Genomic DNA, 17807 nt, shown 5'->3' with positions numbered 1-17807 from the left:
AAGTTAGAAATTTATGATTTTTTTAAAAATAAACTTTTTTAAGATTAATGGGTTGTTGATGCCGGCCTGAGCGTTATAAATTGGTATTAAAATCCGCGCATTTTACGACGATATATTTCCGATGGAAAATAATAAACATTATTTATAGTTATTTACGCTTTATGTTGTGATCGCTGCCGCACATTAAAAATATTTGTGTTGTTAAATGATGAATTAGCACTGTCGAGTGATAACGGACGGTCAGACAAAACGTCGATCAAAATTGGCACAATGTTCGCTTTGATCACGTGTCAATGTGTCATACAAACAAAATGAAAACAATTTGCTTTCAAATGTGTAAATGTAATGACAGTAATGGTAGTAACAGCGATGGGAATGAATAAATAATAATAATAAATGGTTATATGTAAAATTAAACCAAATTAAATTAATATTAAAATTAAACAGAAAATGTTTTTTCATGTTCTCATATTTTAAGCTGCTTCACTTGTTCATGATGTCATCCATTTTTGAGCTATGACGTCACCCTCATTTTTTTAAATACAATGCAATAATTTGCTGTTAGAGGTAAAGTCAAAACGAAACATGACAGGGCGGAGCTTAGGATGCGCGCTCTCCAATTTACCGCTGGCAGTGACGTATCATACATTCGTCAGTTTAGGGGCAAAAACATTTACGTGGTCTCGAACATCATCGTCTTTTTGTTCAGCTCGCTTTTACGGAGCCACAGTTTTTTTTGTAGGTGGGAGGAGAGGAGTGAACGAAACGAACACGTTTAGAGCGTGAACCAAAGTGGGCCGAATTTCGGCGTCACCTATTTATGGGAAAGTTGGGACCAAACGCGGCACAAACGGAGCCTTCTCATTGGCCGACCAATGAGCGGACATCATGGACCTAGTATTACTACTTAATACTACCTCCATGGCGGGCATGAAACCGGGACACGACCCTGCCTGGTATCACAGCCTTTGTAACAAATCCTACATATTCAATATACAATATTCTAAATGATGCAAGAGTCATTAAGAAAACCATCTGGAACCAAATAGTTATTTGTATCACAAGGCTAGAAAATGCCATTTTGCAAGTGCAAGCACGGTTTGTGGGGCAGAGGCGTCAACCGAGGCCCACAAGTGCGAGCACTTGCAAAACATTTTCTAGCCGTGTAATACACAAAATTTTTTCGGCCGACAATTTATTTAAAGCAAAATATAATCATTTTTGTTAAAAAATTACCAGATAGGGAATTTATTTTTCTTCCATTGGCAACATAAAGGATTCAAGAAGCGACTGTCACGACAAAAATCAACCAATTCCTCAAATATTCAAAAGCGTCGTCGTCGTTTCTGTTACTCCTAACCCATCGCTTGATACCCCTCTCGGCCCCTACTGCTATACACAATGTACAGCTTGCGATAAAGGATACACATTTGCCCTACGTCAATATTTTACACTTAAAAAATTGTACAAAAATGCCGCATGACACTGACATTTTGTGCTGCCAACCTAAAATCTTTCATTGAAAATTCCTGTGTCGATTTTCTTGCCTAGGCAGGGAAATGTTAGTTTCCAGACGATTTAGACGAATGAAAAATCAGTGTTTCTAGACGGAGGCCGAAAAACTTCACTTACCTTACTAAAATTTACGTTTTCTGTTCGCAAATCACAACGCTAACATTTACAAGTTCCAAACTTTTACGGTAACGGTATACGCTCTGTTAATTGTAGGATGTAGATAATATATTATCTGGTGACTTTAGGATGTTGGAATTACTGCTGCTATCTCTTAAGGGTTTAAACTAACTGTTGTGACTTTTACCCGTGGGACTTTGAGCCCCGGTCTCCTCTAATAATGTAATAATGAAAGTTTTCTAGTATAAATCAGTGAAATTTAAAAACCAAATTAATACCAAGTACTTATGTAATAGGAAAATGGTGACACAAAAGAGGTGTACCTCTATTTTGTTGAACTAAACTCTTCATTTCTTGTTGGTGGAAATTTGAGTATTGTTTTTTTAAATCACAGGCAAAACATCACCTCATTGGGCGATGATTTACACTTGCTTCGAATAAGTTTTCGACTGCGCACGTTCGGGTTGACGCCGATAAAGCCGTCTCGGTCCATTAGCGTAAATTTTCCTTTCCCGCCTGTTCCGGCATTCATCGACCTCCTCGTGGACGGAATGGCAATTCGGTGTCGAAGACTTACACCTCATGACTGAGTTTTCTCGAGTTTTGCTCGAGCAAAACACTCGAGCAAATATTTGCTGAAGACTTAAGTGCTCTCGTGAAGCGGTCAGGTGTCGGAAAGACGTCATTCTTTTTTTGGAAGGAAAAAAACTGACAAAATATGTGTTACAGTGGCAATCGACGAGTTTTTAGGAACCGGAGAGTCCGCTGTGTGGCCGTGAATGTTGGTCTCATCGAAAAAATACAATTTAGAGAGGTGCACAAAAACTGGACGAACTTGTATGAGAATTGAGAATTATGCCGGTCCTGTTGTGGATGCGGCGTTTTGGCAAAATAATCCTGGGAGCGGTCGGCAAAGAGTGGAAACTGGGCGGCCCTGAACAGTAATTTTTTCTATAGTTGTGCTTTTATTGCCAAGTTTTGGATAATGTGAATTTATTTATTTTTTCTGTTGGCGATTGTGCAATCAAATTTATTCATCTATCAAAACTCTTCTTTTCCGTCTCGTCTCTTAATTCGTCCTGCTGTTGTTTTTTCTGCTATTATTTTATTCTGATTTTTGTTCTTTCACTTGTTGCTATGGTTATTGACATTTTTATCACTATTCTTCCTCTACTTTTTCTGCTAGACCTATTCTTAGATCGTTTATTTCTAAAATGTTAACAACAATTCTCTCTTAAGTACTCTGGCTATTCCTGTCACCAATCCTGTTTTATAACTTGTCTTTTCCTTTTTTCTTTGTTCTCATCATTAAAATTCATTTCTGTATTTTCTTTATTCTAATGTTTCTTTATACTATTCTTCTTTATTTCTCAGATGATTCGTTTCTAGAATTCCCACAGCAGTCTATTCAGTCTGCCAATAATTTCTCACGATCCCTGCTTCAATTATTTTCCGATTTCAACTCGGTCTTCGCTTTTGCATTTTTTATTTTGTTAGCAAGTATAGTAAATACTTAAGTAAAGTATGTAATTTTAATTTTCCTTCAATTATTTTAGAGTAAAACCATTCGTCCAGTCGTTAAGTATGTAGTCATTTACATATTGTCGAAAAAATTTTGGTCCCAGTAAGCATCCCTGTCTAGCACCTGCCAAACATTTAATACAGGGTGTTTCAAAATTACCACCTTTCCTTGAAGGTACGTCATTTAGGGATGTAGTAGAGTGCTGGAATAGTATATTACACTATAAGTGATGAAAGTGCCTGATTTTTCAACGAGTGAGTAAGGATAGTATTGCGAGTTGAAAAATCGCACTTTGATCACGAATTGTGTATACTGTTTTTTCCAACATCGTTTATGAAAAAGTCTCAATTTTAAATGATACTTTCATCACTCAATTTAGTGAGGAAAATAGGCGTTTGCATCACTAGTGAGGAAAATTTATTTAACAATCTACTGCCTACTTATTAATATAAAAATTTAAAACACTGTTATTTGCATTAATTGAAACTCTAGATCCGGAAAATTCACAAAATAGGGGGGTAAAATAATTATAAAGAAATTTTCATAATCGATGTTGGAAAAAAAATATTTTAAAAAAATCCTGACCCTCCATTTAGGAAATATACGCAATTTTAAAATATAAAAATGGCAACGCTGTAACCTGAGAATTACCTCTACCTAGAAATACGTAATAGCATTGTATTATTGAATACCTAGGCAACCATTTTGATGAGCTTGAGAGGTAACACAATAACCAAACACTTCAACAAAAATTATTTTATTAAAATAAATTTTCAAAATTTTGCCCATTTGCGTCTAAACATGCGTTGGCTCTTTATCGATGTTGCCGTGAACGCGCTCAAGCATTTCAGAAGTAGATATTGAATTTTTTAAACAATTTTTCAGTACTCCATAACACTTCTAGATGACGCACCTTCAAGGAAAGGCGGTACTTTTGGGACATTCTGTATACATATTTTTTTATTCCACTTAAACAAATCATCCCTCAACTATTGCCACCAACTTTATTTAACTTTTCCTCATTTCCTGTTTCTTCTACTCTTCACTATCATCATCAAAAATATTTCTGATCCTTCTTCTAACGTCAATCCCACGTAAATTTCTACTCCTCAAACATCCCATTTAACATTTTCGTGACGTAACAAATCTCAGACGTACCTTTCCAACCACACAAATCAAACGTAATTCACTTGATTGATCGCTTCAATGCGATCCCACAGTCGAAGCATTCTGATTGATCGACGTCACCCACTTCACTTCTTCTTAATTGCATTCGCCTTATGGCCCATATCAAAGCAAAGGTCAAAAATGACAAGTTTTTGCATGTCATCAAGACAATTGCAGCGTTTGGGGCCCCATCCGGGAACCACTCCTGACCCACATTTAACAACACTGCCTGCTCAATTCGCAATTTTTGTGCGATCATGGTAATTGTCAACCTTGATCGCTCACGATGCGTTTGACCCAACAAGTGCATGACGAGCGATCGGTGATATCTTAAGGATAACTTGTGCGAAGTCTTGACCCACTTGAGGCCAAATAAAACGACAGACCCACATTTTACTTTATTGAATATTGATATCTACTGTTTACATCCACAACTAAACTAAGTCTCTATTAGGTACAATGAATGTTAGATAAAATATCTGAGTTCGAGTCTTTTTTGCTCTAATAATTATTGAGAATTTATCCGGACACGTCCCGTGCAAACGATGAAAATCGCGTTCCCAGCTCCCGCCACACGAATTCTTTCTGGTGTCGGATAAATTTAGCTGTTGATAAACAACGCGTGTGTGCTTTCTATCATGAATGAAATTCTCTCTGGAATTTTCCTTAAACTTTACGGAGATATTCTACATGTTTACGGTTTACACAAATTGCAAGTTTAACATCGGCCTATTCGCACAGGACGTGCCACTGCTGGTTCTGCTCCATGGGGTTGTTGATGGCGGTGTTCCACTGGATGAGTGCCCTGCCCCTCGCAAACATGTACGACCCCAGGACGCACTTGCCGATCAGCTTGTCTGCAACCGACAACAACAGTTCGAAGAGGATGACGAAGAAGATCGAGGAAATGGACAACAAACATCGACTTTACGTAATGCGGCGTGCTCTTCTAATTGTGCGGCCGTTCTTTCTGGTGAAAGTGCGGCAAGAAGCGGAAATCAAAGTGTGCAGTTGCGCAACCAGATTTAAATAGCGCCGAGGGAAAGTGATTAAACGTGCAAAAATAATGTGGGACGGTGGGTTCGGGACGCGCTGCCACTAAACACGTACCCCTACCGTAGCCGGAGGTGGCCTGGAACACGTGGAAGGCCAGGCTGCTGATGTCCGCCTGGGACGGCGCCAACTTCAAGTTGAAGCCCTCGGTGAAGGTCACGGCACCGTCGCGCGAAGGTCGCGCGATTCCGGTGCGTTTCTCTTTTACGCTCCGGTAGTGCTGGTTGAGGGTGAGGCGCACGTAGGCCTCGTGCTTGTCACCCTGGAACTATTAAAAGCTCAACACCTCACACAAGAACAGTAGACACTTCTTGGAATTTTGAAAACACTACGGCTATCTCATACAAATCGATCCAAAGATTTTTAAGCTCTTTAGTCTTTAGGTCTGACAAAAAATGTGCTTCTTGTAGGACAGTCACGTATCTTTGATTGTCATTTTTTACTAGAAAAAATGACATTCACAAGTCTGGTCGTGGGCATGAGTGCAACATAACCTTGACCGTTTATTTTCTTAATGTCACCAAAACATGCACTCGAGAAAAAGATTCTGGCGACAACTTGACCAATTTCTATCGCAAATAACATCTTGACAGATGAAAACGGTTCACGCGAGAATTGATGTAAACATTTTCCTTCACATTTCTCTGCTCGAAAATGCCAAAAAAAGTCGACTGAAGTCCTAAAGTCAGCCAAGAAATAACTGTCGCGAGTATTTCAGTCAACACTTCTGGGAATTTACCAGTTATCTCCTCTGTCAGAATATGTCCTAGAAAGCCTTGGTTTGGTCAATTTGGATACAAATTATTCAATTTTTGGAATCGCAACCTTTGGGGATTACATTTTCCTCTATACATATCTGTCTGCCTAGAAATGCCTTGACGGGATCAATTTTTGGAAAAAGATGTTTTACAGAAGAAAAGGATCCATCGGGAATCGACAACCGTTTCCGGTTATACATATCGTGCGTTCATTTAAATTTCTCCTCAGATTTGGCCTTGAAGAGACGATTGTGTAAAAACGTAAGATTTAAACAGCTGATCCGTGATCCGTTATCCATATAGTGCGTTCACAATCGACTCTTCAACGCCAACTTTGAGGATAAATTTAAATGAACGCAGATTCTTGTAGTGTAGATCTGTCTGTCTGGATATTCTAGATATACAGCATAAGTCAACTAAAACAGGTCAGTCGTATAAAACAGAAACTAAAGAATAATTTGAAAAATTTTTGTGGTAAATTTAATGTGTGGTGTCGCCTCAATGTATGCAGGTTTTTTTAGGATTCTATGATAACCCTGTTAGGAGATATTAATTAAAACAAGACGACAAGAAAACATTTTTTGTACAAAAAAAATATTCAGTTGAAGAAGAATTTTTAAAATTATGTTATTGCATTTGTTTTGGTGAAAATTAAACAGATTGCTCAAAATAATCCCTTATTCTCAAGAATTATTCTAGCCATGTTGTCATTTGCATTCAAAACAGAGTCAAGTAGTGATCCTGTTGTCTTTTGTTTTGAATAAATGAGCAACATTGCTGAAATAATTCTTGAGAATAAGGGATTATTTTGAGCAAGTCTGTTTAATTTTTACCAAAACAAATCCACTAACGTTATTAAAAGAAAATCTTGTTTTAACTGAATATAAAGAGCTATAAATTTGCACAAAAAAATTTTTTTTTGACGTCTTGTTTTAATTAATATCTCCTAAGAGGGTTATCATAGAGTCCTAAAAAAATGTGCATACAATGAGAGTGTACCACACATTAAATTTACCACAAACATTTTTCAAATTATTCTTTAGTTTCTGTTTTAGCTGACTCAGGCTGTAGATTAGAATTTATTTTTTCGTTAGCTTAAATTATGATTTTACTTCTTGGAATTTAAAAAACGCTATATTATGTCTCTTTCATTGTCTTTTTTTTTCACTGGGAAAGATGAGATTCACAAGTCTTTGGTTCCCAGAGATGTAAAACAAAACTTCAAAATTTTCTAGGTTTCTGGCCTGATTCTTAACGAAATGTTTATCAATTTTTTTGGTGGGAAAAAATGTCATCAATAAGTCTTTCGTCCTCAGTACAGGTGCAACATAACCTTCAATTTTTTCTTGATGTAATCGAAAGATAAATAAATAAAAACCTGACCAATTTGTGAAAGTACATAATACCAATTTCCCTGATAAAAAAGAATTTGACAGATGACAATAGTCGTTGTTGTAACTAGAGTACATCCTAGAAAGATTCGGGTTGATGAATTTGGATAAAAAGGATTCAATTTTTGGGAGATAAAATATTTTGACAGATGAAACTAGTTCATTCTAGAATCACCAACCCTTGAGAATTAGGTACATTGGGCTCAGATATAGATATAGTGTCTTTAAAATTTGAAGAGGTCGATTAAAATCATAACCTAATCGGACTAGGTTCCTCTAGATTATAGATTAGAATTTATCTTTTCGCTAGCTCGGGTCGCGACTTCTTGCAATTTCAAAAACACTACATCTCGTTGTGACCAAGGGAAACAGCTCAATCCAAAACTCCAAACTTGTTCTCAAAAACGTCATTTATTACTTACAATCTATCTTAAACCTTACCTCCTCTCCTATCACCTAAAATTATCACAACTTGCACAGAAAATAAACCGCTACTGTAATCCCCACCCCTAGCAAAAACATAACAATGTGCGATAAATATCTGCAGGAGAGACCCTTCCTCTCTTGGAGGGCCATTCTGATCATCGACAGCTTCGATTTGGAGTACGGGGGATACCTGCTGGCCATAAGCTTCTCCGGCACGGACTTGAAATCTCTGACCAAGACACTCTTTCTGTGGGAGAACGTGTCAAAAGTGCTCCTCCCGTGATACGCCCCCATCCCGCTGTTCCCAACCCCGCCGAACGGCAACACGTTCGTGGCGATGTGCAGGATGGTGTCGTTGACGCAAACCCCACCGCTCGACGTCTTCTTCAGCAGCTTCTCCTGGTCGCTCTTGTTCGTCGAAAACACGTACAGAGCCAAAGGTTTCTCTCTCTTGTTGATGAAGCTGATCGCTTCGTCCACGTTACTGATGGTGACCATCGGCAAGATCGGCCCGAAGATCTCCTCCTGCATGATGGGGTGGTTGGGACTCACGTCCACGGCGATCGTGGGCTCCATGAACCTGTCTTTCGGCTCGTACCGACCCCCGAGTGCGATTTTGAGGCCGGGCATCAGCCCCACGAGTCTCTCGAAGTGTCTGTCGGTGACGATCCTGCACAAGTCTGCGGACGCTTCGACGTCGCTGCCGTAAAACTCCAAAATCACCTTTTGGGCGTACTTGACGAACTTGTCTTGGACCTCTCTGGTGCAGAGTATGTAGTCGGGGGCTATGCAAGTTTGGCCCGAATTGATGCACTTCCCCCACAGTATCCGCTTGACTGTCTTGGCAATGTCAGCGGAGCTGTCGATGTACGCGGGACTCTTCCCCCCCATCTCCAGCGTGACAGGTGTCAGATACTTGTTTGCAGCTTTGTGGATGATCTGACCGACAGTTGTAGACCCCGTATAGAAGATGTAGTCGAATCGCTCTTTCAGCAACTCTGTCGTCTCCTTGACACCCCCTAGGAACACAGGATAACAGTCCTGGTCCAGATACTTTGGGACCAGGATGCTTATGAGCTCGCTGGTCGCTGGAGACACATCTGACGGTTTGATGACCGCGCAATTTCCTGCAGCTATGGCGCCTGCAACGTCAAAATATGCACCCATCAGTCTTTGCTAATTGTCGCAGTGAAACACATTTCGGTTCAAGGTTGACCATTTGTACCTACATGTCGGAAAATTTATCGACCAGAGGACACAGCCTTGAGGACCTGTTTAACGTTGTTTTTATCAGAACTTCTCTGTTTATGTTTATTGCGTTTTATGGCCCGCCGTAGGTATAAATAGAACAGCAGGTATAAAAAAAATAAATCCTGTTTGTCCAATCTTGATCATCTCACCGACGACAATTTTAGATCGGGAATGCAATTTTGACACGAAAACTACTATCTGTTGCATTTGATATTGTTTTTAATGACTTAATTGCTCTTTCAATGCCACTTGCTGCATGTATACATAGATCGGGGGCAGGACTGGCCTTGTATCCTAAAGTATTTATTATCAAGTGAAGGAGAATTTTAATATCATGAAATATGGAAATAATAGTTGGGAATTAATTCGTGCACGGCAAGGTTGAAAAAGTGCAAATCTACCCCTAACAAAGACAAAAATCACGTGACAGTTTTATCATAGCGTGCTGCGAGTGGGCGATCATCAGTCCAAATCGTACGCGACAAACTTTGCATTATTCCAGATGACTAAAGGAACTTACGCCGGTGGGCGCCCACCTTAACTTATTACAACAGTTCGAGGGACCTACGTTACATAATTTTTGGCCACACTTAACGAGCTACACAAATTAGGTAGGAATTTCGTATCCATGAAAGCAAATTACATTTACGAGATATTATTTTACAACATTAGTGTTATATAATGGAGAAAAAATTCGACTCGGTTTCGATAATTTGTACGAGCTGGATGATCTCGTTAGGTTAGAAAGTGGGTATTTGTGTCGTGATTTATTTTAAACTATCCTTTCCACGAACAAATGACGCTTTGAATTGTTAACGATCAATGTTTGAGTGTAATATCTTTAATATTGTATCGACACCGAACAGTCCACTGAATTGTTTATAAACGATGAAGATTTCGACAACCGTGTCTTGTATCCAGCGTGAGAACTTCGTTTTTTCAATTAAATTTTCATCGACACTATATTATTTGGGTCAACTCAAAATTTGACAAGCAGCGGTACCACAACAAAAGCCTTGGCACCACTGGATCATCTTGACTATCACGTGACACCAACCTACTTTTCACTCGTCGCATTTAAGTGAAAAACATTTTTCCGCGCGTTCGCAAACAAGATATGATTAGATACCGATTATTTGTTATTAATTGATTTGCAATTGTAATTAGTGCGGCGTTAAATGACTGGAAGCGCTGAGTTGCATTTTAAATTGCCTCGTAAATAAAAATCACTACAAACCAAGGAAATGTCCAATTAATCGCTAGCAACGTTGAGTCGACGCGATGCACCGCGTGTGAAGCGACCTTTACCCGACCGGAGTGAACCGTGAAAAAATCATAAATCGTTTTTATCCCTCCCGTTTATTTATATCGATTCTGAAATGATACACCACGTTCCGGGGTGAATTGTTGGGGGAGTGTTATTAGTTATTGCCGTAATTGTATTGTCTGTAACGATCATAAATAAAACCGACGGGAAAGTCTCTGCTCTGTATTTTTTTTTTCCGACCTAACGATCCAGATATTTAGTAAGTGCGAAAGCAAGCGGCGTTTTCGACACGCCAAATAACCTCATTACTTTGACATTAGAGGTTTATATAATCGAAAAAAAACCGAATGAGTTTCGACAATTTATTGGGAACAGATAGTCTCGCCGAAAAGGAAAGTGTGCATGTGTGGCGTGATTTACCCTTTGCGAGATGCAAAATGTCAAAAAGGAAAAGAGAATTTGAAATTTTTGGCGGCGAAGGATCAACTATCTTGTTCTGTTGTTTTGTGTTCAGTAAAAGAATATAAAAAGAGTTGACACTAATCTGTTTTCATAGTTCCATATTTAAATATGGTAATTTGTAGTGACAAGAGAATACAATTATGTATTGTAATCCCTGGAACATTTCCGTGAAATATTTATATCAACTGTGATCGTCAGGTTGATAAGTTATTATTATAAAAAGGAAATGAAGCACGTCAAAATAATAAGAGTAATAATAATAAAAAACTGCAACAGTTTGTTGTGAAACTTCTTATAATTTTTTTTTGACTCTTCTTCGTCTTCATTTTTTTTAAATTTAAATCTATTCCGGTCACACTTTTTTTCCTCTTTTGGTTATGTTATTTAATTTTGCACAAATGCGTGCAAAAAAAATACCGAGACCGAGTCAGTGTGAAGAATAAATAAATGATAACAAACAGCTAAAGTGAAATTAATTTGTTTTAACATATTTCAAGTGGAGACCTGTTAAAATGATAATAGATAACCGGTGACACTGTTTGTGCGTAGATTGCGGATTCATAAAGTAAAATCAAAATGATTATGAGAGAGAGACAACCGATTTGTAGTGAATAAAAAAAAATTACGAATCATCGTAAGTAATGAACCAAATAAATTGATTTTAATTTTCATTACATTAGATTCAATAGATGTTATAAATTAAGCTCAAACGCACTTAATGACGTTTTAATCATGTCGATGTTTACAACATTTCAATGATTTTCTTTAAAAAATGTTTAAGACGTTACTAATTTAGATGATATGGCATTTTTGAAACTTTTGTTTAGTCGTAGCATATTTATTGGAAGATTTTCATATCCGTGTTTATTATATTATTATAAAAAAAACTATAATATTAAAACTATAAGAATCTCAAATGTAATTTTTGTATTTTTTGTTCTGCAATAATTATTATCAATAATTACATACAGGTGTTCCAAAACTGCCACCGAAACTTTACAGTGGATGATAAAATATGCTATACTGAATAATAAATCATTAAAAAGTGGCAGTTTATTTAACGAACGAGTTGAATACACGTTTTTTTGTTCGACGAGCCACTTAAAGGCTACAAATCGCTTAAAATCTCTAAAATTAGCTTGACGTTTCGTTTTGACAAGTTGACATTTAACAAAATCCGTTCACACAGGAGAAAATTCTCAAATTCTGACAGTGTCGAACAAAAAAATCCGTTTTTGTATGTTTACCAAAGATAAATATGTAGTTGCAAAAGCTTGGAAGAAAGAAATCATATACATATCTAAGCACTCTATATGTGTATGTGTATTCACACTATTTTAAATGGGTAATGGACATAACTGACATGTTCCATTAAAAAAAACTGTTTTCCTTCTTTCGAAACGCTCGTTTTAATTTTTTAAAATTTACATTTGGGACATGGATTTACCTTGCAATTTGCAATGTCAAAATTCAATCAAGTTATAAGACAAAAATTTAAACCTCTCTAAAATCATAGAGACGCATAAAAAAACTGTTTGATTACGATTTCGCGTTTTGGAACATCCTGTATAAGCAATAAACAGCACACACACGAGAAAAAAACAACGATAAACAACAGTTCAGTCCTGTGCGTCGTGTGTGAAAAATGCAATGAACAATCACTTTTTGCACGATCGTAGACAGACTGTTAATAGATGCGTGCAATAAAGACTTTATTGCACTAGTGCAATTAAGAGGCACTTTTTCCAATAACAACAATGCATGAACATTCACTTTTTGCACGATCGTACAAAAAAATATTCTTATTTACATTAACACTAACAGTTGAATAAAATTGTGTAGGTCGATTATTTTCCATCAATGATTTATGTCGACGACATAGTCGACATACTGACCTATGAGGGGAGCCAGCGTAAGATGGAAAGGGTAGTTCCAGGCCCCCATGACGAGCACCACCCCGTAGGGGTCCTTGTAGACGTAGACCCCATCCATGAGATTGGTCAGCGGCTTGGAGGGCTTCTCCGGGCGCGTCCACTCGTCCAGGTGGTTGAGCACGTGCTTGATCTCGTTGAGCGTCGGCAGGACCTCGTAGGAGACGGCCTCCTGCTCGGGCTTCCTCAAGTCCCGGTGGATGGCGTCGACGATCGCCTGTTCGTTCTCCTCCAGCAGCCTGACCAAGCCGTTGAGCTGCTTCCTGCGGAACTTGATCGGAAGGGTCCTGCCCTCGTTGAAGCGGCTCCTCGCGACCTGGACGATCTTCGTGGGGTCGCGCAGCGTCAAGTCGACGACCGTCTCGACTCTCGTCGAATTCATTTTCACTTTGTCGACCGCTCGTTCACTTTCTAGCCGGGACATGCTTGTCGCGTTGCATGGATGCAACTGCTGTTAGATAACAGCGATCTGAGGGAACTGTACCGAAACTGTGCGCCAATCGAACCGGCTCTTCGCGCACACCACGTCCGTTCAGCCGTTTACCTTGTCCACAGCGGTGACCGTGATGCTTGATAAGACCTGGTGGGGGAGGATCGGGCAAAATTTCCACTAGGTCGGAGGGTTCGCCTGCGAACGTCGACGCACTCCGACATTCTCGTAAATGTCACTGTCACTCCACCACAACACCCATCGCTCCGTTCAGCGGTCGCAGATAATGCTCCTCCACAATCGACTTCGTTACCGTTTTATTGCGCTCTTAAAACTTTCGAAAACTCGACGGACACTCCACTTTTAAACACTTCGGGGTTCGGACAAGTTGAAAAGTCTCGATTGAGCCGTTCAATCTTGATTATGGCGCTCTTGTATAATATTCAATTTCCGGAGAAGAAAACACGATGAGACAAGAGTTTCTGTCAATGAGTTGTCAATATCAATATTCAATAGTGACGTTAGTTTGCAAGAGTTTGTGTCAGACTGTCAGATTTAACGTGACTGTACAAACAACAGTTTCATTTTCCATTTGTTATCGTTTTGATGACTATCAAGAAAACAATGGATCATTTTAGATAGTGCGGTAATTTGCTACAAGTTGATAAATTTAAAGCTGGTTCAATACAACGACAGTCGATAAATAATTCTCAAGTAAAACTCGAAGATCCATTTGTTGTACTACAGAGTGATCAACAAGGACTGAAGCTGTTGGCAACAATGACAACATGATGAAAATTTCAGTGAAGTTGGTAGCATTACATTTTCAGTTGTCAATTTTGACGGACAAATTTAAACTTCAAAATCAAGTGTCATTTTTGTATCAATTTATTAATGAAAATGGTTTTTACACTAGAGCAAGACATTTTTATTGGTATGGCGGACTGGAAATTTTGATGCTGCTAACGGTTGGCAGTATTCCACGGAGCACGGACGATACATTGCACCAATTTCAACAAATGTTCCCCGAGCTAGTTGGTACTTTGGGCGGCGCGGTACCTTAGTCGCGTTTAGGCAGCGTTTCACGAGATTGGTGCAACGTTACCTACAAACAGGTGATGTGAAAAAGGCAAAACCTACTGGTAGAACATCTACACTTACAGAAGATGTAGTTGAGAATGTTCGAGGTAGAATGGAACAAAACCCTCGAAAGTCAGTGCGAAAGCTTTCACTCCAAACAGGCGTGATTCTTATGTAAAACACACGCATCCAAAGTTCTTTGTTGGGCACGTTTAATGCAGGGCCTAATAATCCTTACCATTAAAAATCCTGTCATTCCTTTTCCTTACTTTTCAGGCTTGTCATATGGAAGTTGCCTAACCATTTTAAAGAAGAAATTAAAGTTCCACGCTTACAAATTTTCCCGGATCTGATCCCTGCATCCCGCAGACTTTCAGCTCGAAAATAATAACGCATAAAACATGTTTTTGTTTCTCAGGAGGGGCATGCGGGCACGGCCTGTCGCTTTTATGAATATCGAAACAGTACCGCTAATTACATTTTATACTGTTTTTGGTCGTTTTGTACGTATCGTGTTTTAAAACTACCAACTCGTAACATAACCTAAATTTTTTGACATTCACAACCTGCAGCGGGTGCCAACATTGACGCACAAAAAAATTTCATACTTTGGGAATATTTTGCTGTCATTTGCTGCCAACAGCTTCAGTCCTTGTTGATCACGCTGTATTACGATCATAAAATTTTGGACATCAAACTTCTGTCACATTAAAAAAATTACTCTAAATCATGCTTTATTGAAACTGTCACATGAAAGATGAAATTGTTGTCAATTTGACACCGGTTTAAAATATATTTTTTTTAATATGTGAGTACATTTGGGTATTTGTTTTATATTTTTTATTAATTAAAACCTCGTTCTATTCCATTTGTCTATTTTTACAACTTTTTGAATATTTTCTCGGTAAATCTGACATTCACATTTTCAAAATTGACACAATCAAAATTGAGGTTATTAATACATAAGGGTCGTTTTAGAATGTATGACAACACGATGACATTAGTGTCCAAAATTTTTTGATCGCAATAGTACTATTCCGGACACGGAATCTTGGCCACGACTGACATTTATCTGACAAATATGTGTGAACTGGCCTTTATTGAATATAACCCAACTTTTGACTCGATAATACCATTTCCCTGCTTTTTTGATGTCACAAGAAAAACTTCAAAGTGATTTTTAATAACTGTCATTTATTAATGACACTAATGACTGGTTTACATCATTTTTTTTTAGAAATGTCTAAAAAATGTTGGCCAAGATTCCGTGTCCGGAATAGTACATATTTAATTTGTAACGTCTGAAACACGTTATTTTTTAATCTGACGCCAAATAATAATAATTTCTGGAACATGTATACAAAGTACTATCTTTTTTGGTCATTGTTCACTTTAGCTACTTCTGGAATTTTCCCGTTTTTTCTGGCTAGACAGCCTCAGGGCGTCCTCCTACATCGTTTTCCACCACTCAAACCTTGTGCAAATGAATTTTCCTTGCCCTTTAGTTATACTAAGACATTGACACAACAAGAGAGAAAAAAGGCATTTGCACAAGGTTTGAATGATGGGAAACGATCTAGGAGGACGCCCTGAGGCTGTCTAGCCAGAAAAAACGCGAAAATTCCAGAAGTAGCTAAAGTGAACAATTACCATTTTTTTAAGTGGGAAGTTTACACACACGAGCGCAGCGAGGATTGTAGGCCCACCCGTAAAAAGGTGCTTCATACAGAAGTTACAGCGTAAATAAATATTTTGCAACAATTCTTATCTCCGTAAAATAAAATTATTACCAACAGGTTAATTCCTGAAACTCCAAAATACGGATCTCGTAGAGTTAATCTTCTACCGTCAATGCGTAACTTGGGTAAAACAGTAAAAAGTTTCACCAAGTTGAAGTGTGCTGCAGATTTTCAGATTTTTAACAATCGTTTCTATAAAGTGAGTGAATACGGTGGTGAAAGTGATAATGAAGTACATACTGTCGAGTATTCCAACAGATATTAATTTTGTATTTTCTTTATTTCTATAGTAAATTAAGCAAAACTTGGTTAAATGCAAAGTGCAAACTTATTTTTTACAAGTTTTCTTAATGACAATATTTGAGATTTTGATGTTATGTTGTCAAAAAAATCTGACAGAGTAGTGATTGACAGCGCTCTGAAAGATTTTACGAAAGCACGTCCTGCATAGTACGTTACATTTAGCCGCGTGACAAACCGCTGCAAAATAACTTTCTGTCACGAGTGCTTTTAGATTTTGCAATATTAGAGGTCAGTTAATTTTGAAAAGAAACTATTTTTGATAAAAATAATGCACAAAATGAAAAATATATTGGAGGTTAACTGCTGCCTGCCAATCCTTCAAATTATTTGTTTTTAAGTTATTGGTGACGACGACAGGTTGAATATAGTCAAGTCAAGTTTTATCTGGTCAGGAGGTCAGGTATAGTATGTTTATTTATTACTATTACATATTTAGATGAAAAAAGTGCATTGAATTTTTTTTGAAGTGTGTACTATCGACTAGCAAAAAAAAACTGGCACATGTTGTTGCTTTAGACACTTCCAAAACTCAATCAAAAATGTTAGTTTTGGAAGTGTCTATAGTAACATACAGTACCAGTTTTTTTTGCTAGTCGATGGTACATACAGGGTGTCTCAAAATTCGCCAATTCCGAATTCAGTATGGGATCACTTCAATAGTCCTAATATGGAAATAAAAAAAAAATCAGGATTCCCCCCACAAAGATACATTGGTCTGAAGGTGCACTCTTTGCGGTGCGTTTTCTTCAAATACAGGCTAAAAAGTTCAGTGTTTATTGTTATTTGTGGTGTAGATGATTGTGGAAAATAATAATAAATAATAGTATATTATGCACCGAGGGAGTGAAGTGGATGATTTTTACCCGAGGTGCAGTTTGTAGCCCGAGGGCATAGCCCGAGGGTTCTACAAAGCACTGCGGTTAAAAATCATTCACTCCCGAGGTCCATATACTATTTTTTGCAAGACCCAACGATTTTATTTGAAAAAAGCCGAAAATTTGTAAATTATCACTAGCTGTCAAGCTAAATTTAAGTATCATGATGACAGTTAAAAATAATTTTTAACCTTTCAGCTTTTTCAATTAAAATATTTTGATCGTGCAAATAATAGTATCTGCACCTCGGGACTGCATAATTGTTACCGTCGGTGCTTTGTAGGACCCTCGGGCTTTGCTTTCGGGCTACAAATTCGAGTAAAAAAACAAATCAATTCGAAATAAATATGTAGAATCATAAAAGGTTGGATTGGCTATGGTTTTTTGCCCAAGGGGAAAAAAGATGACTAAAAGCTTGAGTTGGCTACGGTTTTTTGCCCAAGGGAAAAAAAGACCCGGTTTACTCCATACAATCAGGGAGTAAAGTTACTCATTAATCATTATATACAGGTCGTGCAAA

General features: G+C 38.0%; 2 protein-coding genes across 5 annotated transcripts in view; both read right to left on the bottom strand.

The window, feature by feature from the left end:
- Positions 1-4708: 4708 nt before the first annotated feature.
- LOC138138890 (synaptotagmin-15-like) overlaps positions 4709-17807 on the bottom strand; it is a 63293-nt gene continuing 50194 nt past the window's right edge. For 2 of the 4 annotated variants that reach the window (XM_069059000.1, XM_069059001.1), the window contains one exon: positions 4709-5642. In XM_069059000.1, the coding sequence (XP_068915101.1) occupies positions 5271-5642 (372 nt within the window). In that variant the 3' untranslated portion in view covers positions 4709-5270. The remainder of the gene's footprint in view (positions 5643-17807) is intronic. The other 2 variants (XM_069059003.1, XM_069059002.1) reach the window with 2 other exon arrangements.
- Positions 7916-13842, bottom strand: LOC138138886 (aldehyde dehydrogenase, dimeric NADP-preferring-like). Its single transcript, XM_069058997.1, has 2 exons — positions 12825-13842; positions 7916-9091 (listed from the first exon to the last, which is right to left on the bottom strand). The coding sequence occupies exons 1-2, from the start codon at positions 13282-13284 to the stop codon at positions 7989-7991; spliced, it is 1563 nt and encodes a 520-aa protein (XP_068915098.1). The 5' UTR covers positions 13285-13842; the 3' UTR covers positions 7916-7988.

Source organism: Tenebrio molitor, chromosome 9 (assembly GCF_963966145.1).
Source record: "Tenebrio molitor chromosome 9, icTenMoli1.1, whole genome shotgun sequence".
In the NCBI taxonomy this organism is placed as follows: domain Eukaryota; kingdom Metazoa; phylum Arthropoda; class Insecta; order Coleoptera; family Tenebrionidae; genus Tenebrio; species Tenebrio molitor.
This window is presented reverse-complemented; position numbering and strand designations above follow the sequence as displayed.

Excerpts from the sequence above, each read along its gene's own strand:
- LOC138138886 (XM_069058997.1), bottom strand. The coding sequence starts at position 13,284 with ATGTCCCGGCTAGAAAGTGAACGAGCGGTCGACAAAGTGAAAATGAAT. Across the intron at positions 9,092-12,824 it reads TACGCTGGCTCCCCTCATAG|GCGCCATAGCTGCAGGAAAT; the intron begins GTCAGTATGTCG and ends TTGACGTTGCAG.